Genomic DNA, 19,672 nt, shown 5'->3' with positions numbered 1-19,672 from the left:
TCAATTGGAACGTATTTATCCGAAATTTATATTTTCGTCTCTCGCCAATTTAAATAAGAATTTAATTAATCGAAGTATTTTATATTTTATCCAGGTTTTTAAATATTTCTCCATGCAAACGAAGAGAGCGAAGTGAGACGAAGCAAAGTTGAATAAAAGTATCGTTTTAAAAAATTCCCAAATATCGAAACGAAGGCATAAAAGAAAGACAAAATGGAATTTGTATTGGATCAAAACTTGCTGCTGAGAGCCAATGTTCATTTGAGAGGATTTTTGAACGGTTAATTCATTAAGGATAACCCAAATACGGATCCATCTAGTTTTCCTCGATACTCTATGCAAATCGAATATGCAAATATCTTCTCAGACTCGGATTTGATAAAATAAAAGGAAATACGATGTAAATTTCGAGAAAACATAGCGATGGGTATGAATCTAGCTCGAACAAACGAACAAACTCGAAGAGAACAGAATAGAAGAGTTGAATACATTTGTTGGACAAAAATTATTATATCATTCACGAGGAACAATTAATGAATTAGATGAATTTTTATCAACTTCATCCAATCAATTCATCTATAAATCGATGGATGGAGATAGAATGGAAGAGGATAGGAATGAATCGTTTTCAACGATCCGTTGCGCTTCTCCCACTTCTTTTAACCGTGATAACATTGCAGCAAGCAAGCGTTACGCGCCATCGAACACGGACAAAGTTAAATGCGATATTCTCTTGGAATTCCGTCCTGAATGTAACGATTGTTAAAGATAATTATTTTATTATTCAAACATTAAATAAAATAAATTAAGCAAGAACCGAAAGAGAGTTTCAATAAAATATCAAGTATTTGAAAGAGGAAAGAAGCAAACATTTTAAACTATCTGAGAAGCTTGTCAACCTCGACATCTGAATTAATGATAAGAGGAAATTTTAAGGATTAAACACATTCTCGATCTTCGAATTAATTAATTAGAAACGGAGATTTAAAACGATTAATCCAATTATCTTTCAATCGATCTTCCACCAAGATCGAATTGGAGCCGATATGACAGCGGTCATTTAACCGTGGATAGTGTTTTGAGCAACAACAAGGTGTTAGGGGGATCTGTATCGATAGATCATTGATGCTGTTGGAAATGAACCGTGTTAAGCTTATGGAGGGATGCGTGTTATACGGGTCGTATGCCTTGTAACGCGATACGCGCCACGTCACCGAACAACGTGCATCGAACCGTTCCGAAACAACCCTCCTCCCCCTCCTCCTCCTCTTCCTCCTCTCCCATCCAAGAAGACACGAGGCCTTCCATCTAAAAGGCTATTATCCAGCTTCGTTCTTTGAAATCTTTTTATTGAACCGAGAGAAAGAGAGAGAGAGAGATTGGAATAAGTGCATAGTGGATGAAGGATAAGAAAGGAGGATGGATGAAATTGTCGATCACGTTCGCGATATTTCAATATTTTATTAAATTTAAGCGAGAATATTGGACGCGAGAAAAAGTTTGTCTCCGGAAAATCTTTGGAAATCGGAAATGAAAGCGGGCTCGTGAGATCGTTGAATCGAAAATTATCAGGGTTGGGTGAGTATTTTGTTGGTGAGTAAAACAAAAAATTCGATAAATTCATTTCTCGTCGTGTCGATGAGAAATGAAGATCTTTGAGAGTATCGATGGGTAATAATAACTTTGTTTCCCACTTGACAGATTGAATCGTTGGCATCTATCTTTGGTTTATAGTTATATAGGGAAAAAATAACATTGTTTTTTTTAATTTTCAAAGAGAAGAAATATTGGGTTTTATTTTTATTAAAATAACTTGTTTATATAAATTTTGTATAAATTTGTGGAAGATATTGGATTTCTGATTTTTTTTTTTTTTTTTTTTTTTTATAAAATATTATCGTTTCGATTCGCGTAGAATAATTCGCCTATAAAAAGAAATCGATTTATATGCAACAATAGAAGCGTAGATATATTAAAAGTAATAACGAAAAGCTATCGAAAGTTAATAACTGAAAAGCTATTCCGTTTCCAAGATTTATCACGCAATTTTATTTAAAAAAAAAAAAAGGAAAAAAAAATAGAAAGCGATTTATTATAATTCATTCGAGATATATATGGATTTATGGATGTAAAAATATGATTTCGAGAGTAAAAGGAAATAATGGGAAGAAATGATAATTTTTAAAATATTAAATGAAGAGCAGATTGTGAAAAATGTTATTACATGATTAAATAATTCGATGTAATTATATTATAAAAAAAAAAAAAAAAGGAAAAAGAACTCTTCCAAGATTTTTAACGAAGAAAAATTTCGCAAAAAATTAGGAAAAATTTCATAAAGACCAGGAATGATTAAAAACCTCTACAAAAGAAGATTACTTTTAAACCATCTTGAAAATATTTTTAACTTGCTAGCTCTTCTTTCACTTTAATTCCACGCTTTTCCATCCATTTTCCCCTATTCATAACAAGCTCTATATATATATATACGGTCTTTAAAATCATTTAAACTGATTATGAACGTCACAATTCAAAAAGCAAATACTCCCAGATACCACGTGTGATTCAATCTCTCAGAAACCCTCTGCATATATAATATACGTATACTCTCTATAATATGCGCGATAAGCAGCTTTACTTTCGTCTAACAAGCGTTCAACGAATATCAAAGAGAAAAAGTCTATTAGAAGCAACCAATTGATGATAAAAATTCCATAAATTTGTTTATATGATTCAAAAATATACGCCACAAAGAGCGAAGGAAGAAAATATAAATTAAAGGTTTGTTGAATTGTAATAAATGATGGATTATATATGCAGCAATTTCTTTTCGTGTCTCCCTTAATGATAAAAATCGCCATTTCGCGGTTAATCATATCTAAAGACTGTATACTTTATATCTCAACAATAGAGGATTGCAATAACGCAGAATCACGAATGGAACTTTGACTTTTCGTGTAAAAAAAACGCGAGGAGAAATTAAAAATTTTGGGATCGAAACCCAGTCAGGAAATAGAGAAAACCATGCCGTTCAAATCCCTTTTTGATTTATCCCGATATCTCGATCGGTTGCCGAGATATAAGGGCTCAAAGTGTCCATAGCGCTTAACACGGTGCGGAGATCATGAATGGAACCGCGACCTATATTTTTTCCTGGAAATGCGTACTACGTTCTTCTAAGAATTGCATTACTGCGCTTTTCTAGGAATCGCGGCTCTCGCTCGTCTGCAGTTTGGGATAGGTCAGCGAGGCGAGGTGCGAGCGAGAGATCCGACTAGGCGACAAGGACGGAGAGAGTAAACGATTAAAAATTACCCTCGCCTTTACGCGACGATATCTCGGCAACCGGAAGTCGTATCGAGATGAAACAAAAACCGTTTTAAAGGGGAAGGTATCCCGCTTCTAACGATTCTTCGCGCGTTGACCGGAAGTTGTTACTTTCCGAGTTACAGCGATTCAAAGTTTATCCGATTTTAATAGAGTTTAATAGGATTTAAACGAGTGACTTAAAAATTACCCTCTTCTTTACGCGATGATATCTCGAGAACCGGAAGTCGTATTAAGATGAACGAAAGGGGGTTTTAAAGGGGAAGAATCCGCGCTTCTAACGGTGTTTCGTCCATTGACTAGAAATTACGTTCCTCCGAGTTACACCGGTTTAAAGTTTTTCTAATTTTTAGTTAAAAATATCGCTTTATAAAAAATTTTACTAATAACATATATCGAAGAATTTTGAATTAATTTAAACGTTCTTTCGGTTGAAATAGGTTATTGGATCTGTGTTTAATCGATTGGTTCGGGTTTAATTATATTGATTAATCGGGGGATCTGCTGTCAAGCATGCTGTATTATACGATGTGTATATAAAATATGCAAATCGTATGTAATATGAAAGACTCGTATTTGCATGAAAAGCCGCAATCTAATTATTATAACTACATTATCAGATAAGTAAGTAATAACTAAATATTAATATATCTAACTGAATATAATCACAACATCCAAATTTAAAGCGATCAACAAGTCGTCCAGAGAACGGATTTTCTCTAATTTTACCATCGATGAAATTCAAACAATCATTCGAAATCATCGTATTTAGGAATCGATCAATAGAAGAACTACTTCGCGAAAAAGTAATTATACGAAATCTATGCAACAAGATGGATTAATAAGAAGAAACTTTCCTCGTCCAAGTGAAATACGAATAAGTAAATGAAAATTCAAGTTCAGTTGGATCCCTTCAATTTTTCTCTCTCTTAAGATAAAAGGAAAATAAAAGAAGAGCATCTCGAGACGGAAGTTAAGTGTCCATTGAACGATTAACGTAAATAGAAGATTGGAAAATATCGTTTCGTAAATCCTTTTTACGACACGTACGTGAAGAAAATGGCACATAAAGAAACGAAAAAAGAACGTATAAAATGACATTGTGAGAAGAGGAATCATTTTCGAGAGAAAACAATTAGAGGATACTTAGGGACACTGTATTTATAAAACATTTCAATTTACTTGGGACGTGATCTTTCAGGATTCGAGAGATTATTTTCCAAACCAAACCAATCTAGATGGTAATCGTACTCGAAGAAATTAACAAATATCGTATCTATCGTACTACGATAACTTTAGCTCCATTTAACATTCGAGGAATCTTAATTTTTCTCTCAGTTACATTTTTCTTAGATCGAGGAATGCGATCGCAATGCCATTGATTCCTTAAACGTCTCCAAGGAAGGGAATTCTAAGAATCCTTTTCAGAAAATATCACAACATATCTAACTGTTGATTTATTCATTTACATCTTTTCCAATCATTGAACTTTAAAAACTGTAGAAATCATACGTATATATAGAAGATATCGAATTAAATTCGCAATGGATCAACTTGATTATCATTAGCGAATCATATGAGAATTATTAGATAAAAAAAAGTTGGAGGAAACATTTTCAATGGTTCTATTGGCCGAGGGAAAGAAAGAAGAACACAAACGAGATCCATCCACGGAAGGAGAAAAACTTAATCCCATCGTGGAAACGAATAAAATTTGATGGAGATAGAAGATATCGTAACCGGAAATGGTGGAATAAATGGGCTGCGAAAGGTTTCGCCTTGAAATAAAACGGAGGGGGAGGGAGAAGAAATAAAAGAGGAATGGATAGAATTCCTCGAGCTACCTTTTTCTTTCTATCTCATCCAAGAATCGTTGCTTTAAAAAGAAAAAAAAATCAACTCGATATCGTTATTCCTTCCTTCCTTCTACGCCCACCGCATCTCACAAGTTTAAATAAATAAATAAATGAAGGAAAGAAGGGGAGATATCATCCGATTATTATTCGAGATTACAAAGTTTCGATAATCGAACGATTTATTAAATCCTTCGCGAAGTTTTTTCTTTTTTTTTTTTTTTTAATTTAAATCAGGCAATCAAGATCCAGCCAATTAAACGATTCAAGAAGATGTATCGATCAACAATTATTTAATCGAGCAAAAAAAAAGGAAACAGCGATAGAATTTAATTCGTTCGATCGATGAAGATGGAAGGATCGTGAAAAAAATTTAAAAGAAACGCTAATAGCTTCGAAGCAAGTTCAAACACGAGTCAAGGTTCACACGCGAGCGCACACACGCTCCGCGAGATAAGCCTGGCGAGATAGCCTAGGGAAGAAGCCTTGACCCAACTCGATTTCCTCGAGAAATATTATTTATTTCACCTATTTCTTTTTACCTTTGATACATTTCCCGCCGCATTATTAAATCTCTATCAATGAGTTATGCGAAGGATCATCCATTTCCTTTTTTATTTATTTCAACGAGTCTTCGTGTAACACTTCGTAAAAAAAAGAATATTATTTTTCGATCAGAATAATTAAAATTATTAAACGAAATCGCGGCCATAATTTCGTATAGTAAATACGATTGATTCGTAACACGTTTGTATAACTTTTTCACAAATTAGATTTTTGTCAATTAAAAAAAGCTCGAATAACATTCGAAGAACAACAAACTTCCTATCCTCTCTCTCGATTTTTTGAACTTGCTCGAACTTTCTTCAATTATCATCAACCCACGCTCGAACACGAGAGAAAGTTTCTTCCTCGACGTTTCATTACACTTTCTCGTCTTTTTTTTATCCTTAACCGTTCTTCGAAAGGAAAAGAAAAAAAAGGGATCGTTCCTTTCTCTCCAAGGGAAAATACGCGAGTCTACCCTGTCTCCAATTGGACAAACTTAATCCCAAGAGGGAGGCTGATGCATCAACTCTTTAAGGGAACGTTATACAATTTTAAAACCAAGGGGACAACACCTTCGTCGAGGGATATCGTTTCACAATGCTTGCGGAGGAGGGAAGGTCGCAAGGGGAATACGAATCTCTTGTAAATGCAAAAAGGGGGAGGGGAGGAGCAATTTCATCGAGATATATCGATCCAGGTTTCGCCTTGTATTCCCCATCGACGACACGTTGTCGAAAATTTTGTCAATCGAACATAATTTATTCCACAACAGACAAATTGGTATCCTTGGAGAGGTTAAGGTTCCTTCTCTCAATCTCTTTCACGATACCAAGCTCGAATGGAATATTTTTCACATGAGAAGAATGTGCAATGATCATTTTTGAACTTTAAAAAGATCGACTGAACAATGAACATTCGAAATTTAAGTAAGTTTTTTTTCCATAAAATGTTTCGAGATTCGAGCCACGATTCCAATTAGCATTATTGTCGCTCGTCGACAAATTAAATTAAATTAAATTTGAAAAATGTATTATTTACATTGTTAATATTAACAATTGTGGACGACGCAAAAATTCGTACGACAAATAAAGGGGAGAATTTTGAAATTGTTCTCACGCAAACAATAACACGCGATAATTGAAAGAAGGAAAGGAATCGTGGAGCGGAACACTGTTTTTTTCCGGAGCATCAAAGCCGGAAAACTGATCAAAGGTAGAGTCATTCTGCTCGAATGACGTAACGAATCTGGCCGGAAGCTAACCTTGGCCTGCAACCCGATGGATGCGCTTTGAGAAAAGTTTCTAGCTCTGCCTTTCCACCTTTCCTTTCGACAGGACGTTTTTGAATGAAAATCGTTCCGTTTCCGCGAAACTGAGCTACTACGTCGACGAAATGAAATTTTGACTTTTATCGAGACGGATAATATCGTATTATACTCGAATCATTATCCCCTGGATTATTTAAAAAAGAAAAAAAAAGTAATAATAATAACTTTCGAGTAGAATATAATTTGAGTAATTAACAGGTTCGATGCAAGAATGTTATTAAAGTTAATTCAACACTTTTGAAATTATATTAACTTCATTTACATAGTGCATTTCAACGAGACGAAATATTATCACTCGAAGTGATTCGGCATTTTATTTTGTACGAGGAATAAGGACTGTATTTTTTTAATCCACTTAAAACTGCATAATTCCACTTTAAAAAAAAAAGAAAGACACGTTGATCTTCCTACGTCTTCCGTTCGATTTAAAAAAAAGAAAATAAACTCGAATCATAGCCGCCTTTAAAAATATTTTAAATTATTAAATAGAGAAGAGAGTAAATTGTACATTCTTTTTTTTTTGCCTATAAGACTTTTCCAGGGTGTAAAAAAAAAAGCTTAAGAAAAGATCTGGAATACGTAATTAAGAGGAGGGGATGCATGCATATTTGCTGACCTTCCATTCTCGGCCCTCAGAGGCTGAATAAAATTATATGACCAGCAGCAGGCAGGAATGCAAACGAGAATAAGTTTGGGATACATATATATATATGTTTTTCCAGTGAGAAAATTTATTGTATAAACGACAAGGGGAAACTAATTGTCGAAATGAACTAATTAACATACAACTCGTCTCCTTCTTCTAATTAATATCTAACATTGATTAGATATTATTGGTATAACAATTTTTCGATACTTGAAAATTAGAATGTGTCCAATTAATAAGATCTTCTTTCAAGAGTTCGATTGCAAAAATTGTTGCAAGAAAAATAAAAGATGCGTGTCTTTTTTAACGAATTAATCAACTTTTATTTATTCACGTCTTTTAAATCATCTTTGCTTAAAAAAGAAAAAGAAGATCGGTTATTATTATGTTAAACTGAGTTGAGGAAATTTTAAATAACTCTTCTTCGAATCGAAAGAAAATATTTTTAAGGAATAATTCAAAATATACAATGATTTTCCACGGATAAAGATTTCGAAAGAATCGTTGATAAAAAAAAAGAAAGAAAGAAAGAAAATAGAGAGAAAGGAAACAAATGTTTCAAAGGCTTCTTCTTTTTTTATTTATTATTTTATTTCTTCCTTTTCTTTTTTTTTTTTTTTTGTTAAGAGATATTTTTTAGAAGATAGATCGAAAACGGGCAGCAGCTTTTTTGTTGATTCTCGATCGGGTTGCGCGTAAAAAGGGGAGCGCGGAATGAAATTGAAAAATACGTGATTTTTCCAGATGTGAATTTGCCTTATCGGATTTCTCTTCTCGCGCGCGAGAAGAGTTCACTGCAAATAATTTTCGAAACGAAAGGGAATGTTTTTGAAACGTAATCGATGAGTTAAATATTTTTCCTCCCTCGTCTGAAGCGAGGAGATATTTTCTAAAGGACTCGAATAATATAATCGTATATTCCGGAGCACGAACACGATACGCGTAGAAAATGATTTTTATTATAAAACAATATTGTACTTTGTCAAATTTCTTATTAACAAGAGAGAGATGAAGGAAAAGAAAAATTAAATTACATTAATATTATTATTATTATTATTATTATATGTGAAAAAAAAACGTGGATATAAATTTAAATATCAGATTTTGAATAAAAATAAATGAAATTGCATACACGTGAAAAATATCAATGCATTAATATATGGATATAAGTATCGAGGTTGAATGAAAAAAATAAAAAAAATAAATAATTTCAATAAAAAAAATAATCCTCGGTAACAGTCAAATGTGCATCGAGTTATAAAATAAAATTCGATCAAAAATAAAAAAAAAAAGGCATTTAAGTACCGCCACCGCCAGAAGATTGATATTTTTTTTTTATTTTTTATACCAAAAATTGCTAGAAATTGATATCGACAATCCATCAATCCGTGTCGTTTATAAAAATTTAATAAATCAAATTCACAGATCATCTTGCAGAATTTTTAACTAATCTCACAAATTTTTTTTCCGACCCCCTCCCTCGATTCTTTTCACTTTTCGTCCTCATATTCTCGTCTCAACGAATATTTAATGTACCTCGTCTGCTCGAAAATTGTTGTTATTATAAAATCGTAGAAGAGAGAAAGAGAGAGAGAGAGAAAAAATTGCCACGATCCTCCTTCGTAATAACCAAAGAGATTTATGGGCCAACCATAGAAACGAAGAAATATTAAGACAAATGGGATACGAATTTCACTGAAATATCGTGGTTAAACACGAGAGATATCAACTTTATATCTCGAGCCGTTCGATCCACGTAAATAAATAAAACGATAATAAGATCTCTCTCTCTCTCTCGTGGCGAAAGTTATTTAATTAGCTCGAAGAGAATATCGATTAGAAATTTCACGGGGATCCTCCTATCGAAGTCAAGGAGAATATTTTTGGTCACGGCCGTTGTTGCGTTATACAGGGAAAATTGAATCGTATCCCATCAATTTTCGTGGCTTTTTTTCTTTTCGAATAAAACTTTAAAAATTAATTAGTTTTCTAGTTAGTTTAGTCAAGGGATTAAACAGATGGAGGAGAAAATAGATTGCAAGGAGAGGAGGGGAAATATGGTTTAGAAAAAAACTTTCCAACGAATTCTCTCGAATTTATATAATTTATATCGAAATTTTTAAAATGCTATTTGAAATTTGGTAAATTTTAACAGTTAATTTAAAGAGAAAATTTAAATTCTTGTTCGTAACATAAATTAATTTCCTAAATACGTAAAAATCGTTTGATTTAGAAAAAAAGAGGGGAAAATATTTTATTTATCACAATGATCTAAGTCATCGAGATGAAGATATTCGACAAATACGCGTTTTATTCGAAATTTCGTATCGTGAAAAAATATTATTCTGTAAATATAAATAGAAAATATCTTTTTCATGGTGGAAAACAATTACGAAATTAATTTTGCCGAGACAACGGATGAAATTTTCCGAGGGAAATTGGAAAACGTCACCCGAATTGATCAAACCTCTCTGTTTCTCGAGGGGCAAAACCGAGAGGTAAAAATGAGCGTATCAAAGAGCGTATCAAATGGAAAGTTATCACAGACATTCTTTTTTACAACTGTGGTAATCGATCATAATTTCATTCCAGCCAGCCAACTTTCTCAAACTCCTTCTCCTTCGATACGCCTTTATCTGTTAATCCCTCGTTCGAAATTTCTTACACAATCAAAGCTTTTCGATACATAAAGAAAAAAGAAAAAGTTGCAATTCCACGAATTTATTCTCAGAATCAAAACCATTTAAATAAGAAAGTCATTGAATAATTATTCGAACGAGTGATAATTGAGACACCCTATATAATTAGATATCTAAAGACACGTTTTATATATAAATTCGTTCAACGGAGTTAATTATTAGATTAGAATCTAAAAACTCGAAATTTGAATTGGAAAAATTTTCTTCTCACGAGAGAAGACGGATATGAATGGAAGGTTGACACGTGTTCGCCTTTGCGTCAAAAGGAAAAGGGATGCGTCGAGGGGTAACGAAAAATTATGGTGCAGTTTCGAGACTAGACACACCTACAACAACCTTTTTTCTTCAACATCGCGTTTTACGTAAAAAAAAAAGGATGCAGGGCGGGGGGAAAAATGAAGAAATACGTGCGAGAGAGAATTTTTCTACGATTTTTCCCCACGCCGTGCTCCAAGCATTATCGTTCTATAATATAATCAGACATTTTTCTCAATTATTCTTACAATCTTTCTCATCTCACGCTATTATAAAAATTATAAGATGTCGTTCTTGAAGATTGGAATAAAATTCTCTTCGAATTATCCATCAACCAATGGTTTACAAATTTCCAATTACTTCTTTCTGTATTATAATTCAACTCTGCGTTTCGTGGTTGCTCAGAAAATTATGACACGGTTAAATGATGCACGCCAGTGCGTTCGTTTAAAATTGCAATACGCCGCGACCATTTCACGAAAGATCGTTCTCGACCATTTCAACATCGTCCCTCTGTCTGTCTGTCGTTAGAAAATTACTCGAGTGGATGGACGCTTGAAACTCGGACGCGCACTCGATAATGCGGTTTTCACGGTAGGCTACAAATGTTACGATTCCGCGCAGATTTCAAAGGCGGCAATGATCGTGCATGCGAAAGGAAAGCGAGCGAGTTTCACGGCGGATGGGTAGAGAGAGAGAGAGAGAGAGAGAGGAGAAAGGAAAAAAAGTTTGCAAAGAAAAAAGGAAGAAATCGAGCGGAGAAAAAAATGGAGGAGGAAAGACGCGGGCGGGAGGGGAGAGGGTTAGGCGCCATTGCGTGGAAAAAGTGCAGCTCGACTGTTTCTCTCAAAGAATATGATGCATAAAGGAGCGTGGAAGGAAGGGAGAAGAGGGAAGTGAAATTTTAAAGAGAAATTTCACTTCGATCGATCGATATCCTTTTTCTTCTCTTTCCTCCTCTGAGAATATATCGATTTTTTACTATCTTTGAGCTCGTTCTTATCTTAGACTTAAAATCCTTGTACCGATAATTACATTCGAGCTGTTTTAGAATTATTATTACACGAAAATTATTAATATTATCGTCGAATTTTTATTAGTTTCGTTATCGAGGATGAAACGTAACTTTTATTATCGATGATATGTACGAAGCATTTATAAATAGAACGCGTATTTCAACTTGGTTAACAATAAGGGTAAAGGTAAGACACGATATGCAGCGCGTAGGGGTTGAATATCGAAATATCTACCCTCCAGGATTTCGTTAAACCTCCGAGATATCTGTTAATTAATTATCATTTTGACCAGAATCAAACGGATATTGATATTGATCGGGCAAATTTCTGGGGTATTGATAACGCAACGAAGCGTAATATCGCATAATAAAAATCTGAATGAGTTATAATTGTAATTTCGAATATATCGATTCCAAAGTGATGAATTTTCTTTGGAATCGAGTTGAAGAAAGACCGAGGCTCGATTTAATTTCTTTCCACTCGAATATAATTTTACAATGGTCAAGGAAACGAATGGAGAGGAGATTATTTATCGCTTTATTTTGCAGGAGGCGTTGGTGAAGAGGTTAGGCCCCAACGCCCACGCTTTCACCATGGAGATCACACCTTTGGCACCCCCATCGGTGCAGTTGGTGCCTGCGAAAGAGTACAATGGGGCACCTATCGGTACCAGCTACGACGTAAGGGCTTACATCGGTGAGGGAAACTTTGGAAACTCGATTATAGGATTGATAATCAGAAGAAACGAGTGATGATCGATTAATATGTTTCTTTCTTTTTCTTCTTCTTTTTCAAAAAAGATTTTATAGGAGAAATATAGACATCTTTCTACAATTCGTTCCAACAGAATAATCTTATCCTAAAGATGCAACTGTATATAATATTTCGATAGATATCTCTTTTTTATTCCCTAACAATTTAGAGAAAGAAAGTAATGTTATTGTTAAAAAAAATAATCTTTATCCAAGAAAAAGAAAGAAACTTTCGAATTAACAAAATAACCCAACTTCCTCTCAAAAAAAAATGAAGAATCTATATATATTCTATCACGTTCTATATTCGAATCGAAATTCGAGGCATTCATTCTTTGCTCATCGAGATACTTTCAAAATTGATTTAAATCCTTTGCGACCCCCCTGATCGTTCTTTTTCAATTTAATTAATTAATTCGAACTAACGAACAACAATCTTGGAATTATCTAGAGAGAAAATCGCTCGATTCAGAATTAATGATAAATAATTCCTAAATCTAACGCGAGACTATATGAAATTCAGCCGATCGAGCGGACGAGAAGCTGCACCGGAAGACGACCGTCAGGATGGGGATCCGTGTGATCCAGCGGACCACGAAGCCGCCATTGCCTGCCACGAACACGTACAGCGTGCCAGTGTCGGCCACCCCTTCCAGAGATCAATCTTGCAAAGCGAGAGTCTCGTTCGTGGAGAATCACGAGATCACGGAGGACGAGGGTAAGCTAATGCCTCGTTATTTAACTTGGATCGTATCTAAGGGTGGATCGATGATTTGGATAGATACGAAAGGATACGTGTTATTGATCTTGGAATTTCCTCGTCTTTTAAAGAGAAATCGTAATTATTTATAGTTTTACTGTATTTTGGAAATTTCCCAACCCTTTTAAATCCTAGTCCACCTATGAGAATTCCCTGTGCAATTAGACTATTAAAAACTATTAACGAAATAAACTTGGCGAACGAGTTTGGCAAAAGTTTGGCAATATTGATAAATCTACTTGCACATTTGCAAATTTATTTATCGAGGAAATTTCCGTAAATGAATCATCCTATTTCCATAGCATGCACTCCAAAATACGGGCCAAAGTTACCTATTCCTATTTGCATAATTTTTTACCTACTCTACATAACCCTTTCGTTGCTACTCGTTCTACATAAAACACCATTGCAACCAATTACAGTATCTCTGCCATTACACACCTCCGGTATGCATCGATATTTTATTTCGACACGAGATTCCTCTCCCTGAGAGGAGATAATAAACTATAATTTTAAAATAATAAAAATCAAAAAAAAAGGCTCCTGATTAATCCTTCTCGAGTTCTATGTATATCCACGGCGGAGAAGTTCGTTTCAAGACGGTTAAAATAAAAAAATAAAACAATTCGCGACTCCATCGATCAATTTCCAATGGTTTCAGAGAACGCGGGTCCCCGCGCGGCGGTGGAGAAGCCGTTCCTGTTGAGCGACGGCCGCGTAGGGTTGGAGGCGAGGCTGGATCGCGCGATCTACGCGCACGGAGATCCGATCTCCGTTCACGTGAACGTAAATAACAGCAGCAGCAAAACGGTGAGAAGGATCAAGGTAAGCGTAATTTGTGATAATCGGCCGAGGGGAGGATTGGCAATTTGCCAAGAGATTTTTTTTAGATCCGCGCTTCTTGATTTTTCGATAATAATAAGTAGAGAAGGAGGGAGAGGTAATTTGTATTCGCGATTATTATCGATCTCGTTGATATTTAAATACGAAATCAGGGTAAATTCGAGGATGAAGATTTCGCGTTGTTCGTTTAATACATGAAAGTATTATACGCGTATGGAATTGTTATAATGAAGCTATCATTTGGGATGAAGCAATTAGGCAAATGAAGTAAAGGTTTATATTTGAATAATTATTTGGAGAAATTGTTTAAAGAGTCTTGCTTGTTCTACTATTCGTTGAGAGTAATAGAAAAGAAAGAAACGATTAGGAAAAGAAGAAGCTAGGCTCGTCGATTTATTATTTAATTGTTGAAAGGAGAAAGAAGGAAGAAAGAGATGGATGAATATAGTTGTGCAAGAAGAAGAATGTATCCAAGATTTGTATATTCGAAGGAAAAAATAAGGAAATTAAGCGAAACTCTTTTAAATTTTTTTGAAGTTCAAAGTTAATTAATATCGATTTTTTTTTTCAATTAAACTTTGGAAATTTCATCAAACTAGAAGGAAAGAATTAAGGGGGAAGAGTATGGAAAAGTGAACACGTCTGATTGTCATTCTCGCTCGAGCAAAACTATGGGAATAAGAATGGAACTTGTGTAAAATTCAAGCTACGAAATTAAAGGGACAACAGAGATCGTCTATTCTTTTCTATTCTGTGAAAATACCTCTGCGTATTTCGTATTGTTACAATCACAGACAAGTTTTCAACGCGTACAAAGGGAAAAAAAAGAAAAAAAATTTCATTATTCTAAACAATAATTATTCTAAACGATAAAATTAATAGCCAATTTTTTTCTATGAAAAATGTAAGTTTCTTTCTAACTCTTCCCGACACGAAAAAAACCCTGAATCCTAAAACGAGTTTCTAGATTAGAAAGATGAAAATGAGACTATCATTTAAAGAACTTGAAAAATTTCAGAAAAATTACAAATCATCTTCGAACGAATTATTAAAAGAAACGCGAATTCCTTTAAAATTAAAATTAACTTTTCTAATAATACTTTTCGTGTATTAATTTTAATTTTATAATTATAATTAAAATTACATTTTCCCGGATATCTACTCCACTGCTTTTGAACAAAACAGAACAGAAAAATCATTTTCACGATTTAAAGATTCGTAATTTACAAATCAACCATATTTTTGGAGAAAATATTAATATCAAGATTCAATTTATAGGAACATACATGTATGAAATCTATCTATCGTAAATATTCGGGACAACAAACTTTTTAATTTGATTTCAAAATATTCGCGTCTCACGAGGAAAGTTTTAATTTAATTCCGAATGAAATAATATTAAAAAGAAAAAAAAAAAAAAAAAAAAAAACGGAAAAATACCTCGATAAAGGAAAGAACTTAATTAAGAGCCCCGAATTTATCTTTCCCTTTACGAAATCCGATTAAACGTCGCAAACAAAAATCTTGATTACGGCCAAACAAATTTCGCGAATGGAGGACGGTGATTCGACGAATGAAGGGATCGTTCGCAACGAATTTTCTTTTCGACGCGATAATAAAGGGAAACGATAAATTTCTCTCGATAATATTTTATTTAAAGAAAAAAAAATAGTAGAAATGTCGAACAATATTATTCAAGATGATAAAATACAAATTTTAATAGAATTTTCTGTAATAAAAATCCTGTTCCTTTTACTCGAATGAATAAGTGAATACCACGTCCGACCGCGTATTTATCCATCTCCTATAGAATTTATTTTCGAGAAAGAAGTCTCCTCGGAGCTAAAAACCGTCGAACGAACGAATCCTTTTTGTCTTTCGTCAAAAAAAAAAAAAAGAGAGAGAGAATGATAAATCATACGACAAAAAAATTTCTATCGCACAGAGAAAATAAAGTTAATAAAAATCCCCTCGAAAAAGAGACAAACGTAATGGCGAACGATGGATATGGAACTTCCTTAAACGAAGTAAAAGGTTCGAGAGCGACCACGTTTCGTGTCAATTGCATTTACTTTACGGTTCATTAGGAAATGTGGCGAACGTGAGTGTGTGTTTATTGGGAGAGGAGAAGCTCGATTTCGATATGCGCGATGATTTCGTACAGGTCTCTCTGTTAATTTTGTTCCAACAAACAAATTGACACGACGAGTCGGATCAAGAGTTAAAACTATCGAATAAATACCGATTCTCTGGTATAATAAATTATCGAGCAGCTTTTTCTTCATTTTAAAAGGTTCGCGAAGGGGCGAAACGTGTAAAATGAAGATACGAAACAATGCAGGGATTACGCGTTTCATCTCGCATAGAATTTACTCGATCGAAACGCACGCGCATTAAAGGTATTAAAGCTGGAATTCTCTTATAATTTAAAGGTAACACTTTGATCAAGTCAAGATATATAAACGATATTTGAAACTTTTCGACACGAAAATAATCTTAAATTAAAATCCGAGTAAAATGAAATATAATTCTCTTAACGAGCAATTTGTGATCTGATTATGAAAGTTTCAGAAATTTAAAAAGAAAAAAAAGAAAGAAAGAAAGAAAGAAAGGAAGAATTCTTTCGTCTCTACTTACAAAATTTTTCCATCGTGAAATTTCACCTTATTCTAATCTGTGGGGGTCGTGTTGCAGGTTTTCATAGTGCAACACGTGGACGTATGCATGTTCAGCAACGGAAAATTCAAGAACGTGGTGGCCTTGTTATCGTCCCAGGAGGGATGTCCATTAGGTCCTGGAGCATCGATGAAGAAAACTTACACCCTTAAACCTATCAAAGGCTCGACCAAAAATTGGATCGCCTTGGAGGATAGTTACACGAAGGCTGAGGCAATGTTGGCATCTACTGTTATTTGCCCTGGAAATGGTCCAGAGGATAGAAACGTTTTCGCGATATACGTTTCTTATTACGTGAAGGTAAATTGTCTTTGAGAACACAGAGAAGAATTTTTCTCGATCTGATCGTTTGAGCAAAATAATTCTAATAAATGAATTATCTATTCCTTTTTTTTGTGATAATAAAATAGATAAATTACGAAGAATTTATTTGGATAAAATAAAGCTAGGAGGATTTTTCGAAATTGGGAAAAATGATTTCGAAGATTTTATTATTTTATCACATCGGGAAAAATTCGTGTAAATTTGAAAGTTTGAATCTAATTAATTAAAACATGAAGAATGCTTATTAAATATATAAAATTTTCTTTTATATATTTAAAATAATATAAAATTAAAAAATTAGTGTAAAAAATAAATGTAAAATTATTCTATAAATAATTCTAATTAATTGTCGGCCCAAATTAATTAATATTTGTTTCTATTTATCCTTTCATCCTCACAGGTCAAGCTATTAATCTCAACGATGGGTGGGGATGTATCCCTTAAACTACCATTCACGTTAATGCATAGCAATACTGATCCGGATTTGGTGGGATTTCCATCTCCTACCAGAGAGGCAAAAATTGTAGCGAAAATGAACGAGGAAAAGATGGAAAATATAGAGAGACAACAAGAGGAAAACAATGGGCACAAGTACAAAGGAAGTAAATTGGAACCGATTAAAGAGAAATTGAAAGAGACCAAAGATATTGACGTGGATCTGATAGAACACTACGAGGAGAGCGACAGCACCTGAGAGCAGGTGCAAACGACCGACGTATCATCACGATCATCGGTGAAGAATAATAATGGCGCAAGAACCGTGAAGAATTCCAACCACAAGAACTGTAAATTGGGTTTCAATATACAAAGAGCTTGGTGTTGTTTCAGAAGAGCCTCTTAGTAATGTAAAAAGAAAAGAAACATGACTTTGACCATAATGTTTCTTTTCTATTGAAAAGAAAATCGTCTCTCCATATAATTGATTGAAATTTTTAAGAATTATGTATTTCGAACATCAATATCAAAAGTATTTATTGAAGTTTAAATTTGAAATCCAAAATTGAAATATGATTTTTTTTTTTGCCTTCATTATAGAAAAAAAATAAAAAAAGTTATTTTATTCTTTATTCTACAATTTATTATTTGTGATATCGACAAAAAGTATGAGTATAATTTTATAATTTTGGATTATCAAATTTGAAATATTTCATATATAAAAATCAATTTAGAGACGATTTTCATCATTGAGAGTAAATTACTATTTGTGCAGTTCCTATCTGAGCTATTCTTACAAATGAAATCGTACTGCCCTTTCATTATATGCAAATTGACAATTATTAAACAATATAATTATTATCGAATGACACATTGTAAAATTGATACATCTACGCGTGTGACACCAATCACAAAAAGTCAATCTATAAAAAATATCTCAAATCTATTTTTTTAGGCAAAAATATTTCGTATTGTAAGGCTTCTTATTCATTGTGAAATAAATGTTCCATATAATTAAATAAATACTACAAGAGTCATTGTACCTTGATAATAATCTTATGATAATTTAATTTTCAAAGGCATGTAAGTAATTAATACCTAATTTATGAATTTTATTGTAAATGTACAGATATGTATATTTATATATACATATATATGTATATATAAAACTGTACAGACTACATCATTATTAATGTAAATAATAAATTATATAAATATTAATATAATTGTACAAGAATATATGTAAAACTCTAGCCTATAAACCTCAAAAAAACCTTATAAATCTACTAAATAATTTACTATTAAATAAAATTTTTGTGTAAGATAATCATGCATTTAATTATTTTCATATTAAAAAAAAATATCATAAGATTATTTTATGTAATATTTCAAACCAAAATAATTGTTTTAATGTAAAAATATATGAAAATTAAATAAAAATTTTGAGATGATTACTCACTATGCCACTGAGCTCTAGCATAACCTCTGACAATAGATTTGCTAACGTTATTAGCTTCGTCAAAAACGTTGATTAAGATATATTTAAATCTTCCGTGCCCATCAATATCCACATCGGGTACTTTATTTAATGATTCAGACATCGTGACAAATTGTTTAGTATTTGAGAATATCGCTGAAAAAATAAATGCAATAACCTATCAGTTAATTTAATATCTACGTTCTATTAATGCAAATATATCGAAATTATCTTCGAAAATAAAAATTAATTATTTTTGAAGTATTATATCACAATATTTAGACACAAATATTGTTATTTAGTTTTTAAATACCTTTAAAAATTATATGCCGGTTATTAAACACTACACTTCCAAAATTCTTTAAACTTTCAGCCATTTATAAAACTATAATAGATGTCCTTCTGTTCCAAAGATGGCTGACTTTTTCTTATTTTTGCCGTTAGAGGACAACTCTGTAAAGATTAAAAAAAGAGTAAAAAAATTATACAAACTAAATGATTTTAAATATTATGTTTAGATTTTAAATATAAAATATGATAAACTAAATAAAAGAAATAAAAAATACAATTCATATTTGTATCAATATGTAACCTTATATCTATGGTATATTTTATAAAAATATTAATAAATCGAGAAACTATGTAGATCAAATGATTTTTATCAAAAGACTGATCATTTATGAATTATTATAAAAATATGTTTAAATTTTAAATATAAAATATCATAAAATAA

General features: G+C 32.8%; 2 protein-coding genes across 6 annotated transcripts in view; one reads left to right on the top strand and one right to left on the bottom strand.

The window, feature by feature from the left end:
- LOC551043 (phosrestin-2) overlaps positions 1-17,801 on the top strand; it is a 39,963-nt gene extending 22,162 nt beyond the window's left edge. For all 5 annotated transcript variants that reach the window (XM_623439.5, XM_006558384.3, XM_006558383.3 and 2 more), the window contains exons 7-11: positions 12,221-12,368; positions 12,948-13,142; positions 13,846-14,009; positions 16,722-17,003; positions 17,428-17,801. In XM_623439.5, the coding sequence (XP_623442.2) occupies positions 12,221-12,368; positions 12,948-13,142; positions 13,846-14,009; positions 16,722-17,003; positions 17,428-17,721 (1,083 nt within the window). In that variant the 3' untranslated portion in view covers positions 17,722-17,801. The remainder of the gene's footprint in view (positions 1-12,220; positions 12,369-12,947; positions 13,143-13,845; positions 14,010-16,721; positions 17,004-17,427) is intronic.
- The window catches only part of LOC100576467 (14 kDa phosphohistidine phosphatase), a 56,347-nt gene extending 36,957 nt beyond the window's left edge, over positions 1-19,390 (bottom strand). The window contains exons 1-2 of the mRNA XM_003249252.4: positions 19,253-19,390; positions 18,922-19,095 (exon numbers count right to left, since the gene is read on the bottom strand). Coding sequence (XP_003249300.1) covers positions 18,922-19,095; positions 19,253-19,316 — 238 coding nt within the window. The 5' untranslated portion in view covers positions 19,317-19,390. The remainder of the gene's footprint in view (positions 1-18,921; positions 19,096-19,252) is intronic.
- Positions 19,391-19,672: the final 282 nt, after the last annotated feature.

The sequence above is a fragment of the Apis mellifera genome, linkage group LG3 (assembly GCF_003254395.2).
Source record: "Apis mellifera strain DH4 linkage group LG3, Amel_HAv3.1, whole genome shotgun sequence".
NCBI classification, from domain to species: Eukaryota; Metazoa; Arthropoda; class Insecta; order Hymenoptera; family Apidae; genus Apis; species Apis mellifera.
This window is presented reverse-complemented; position numbering and strand designations above follow the sequence as displayed.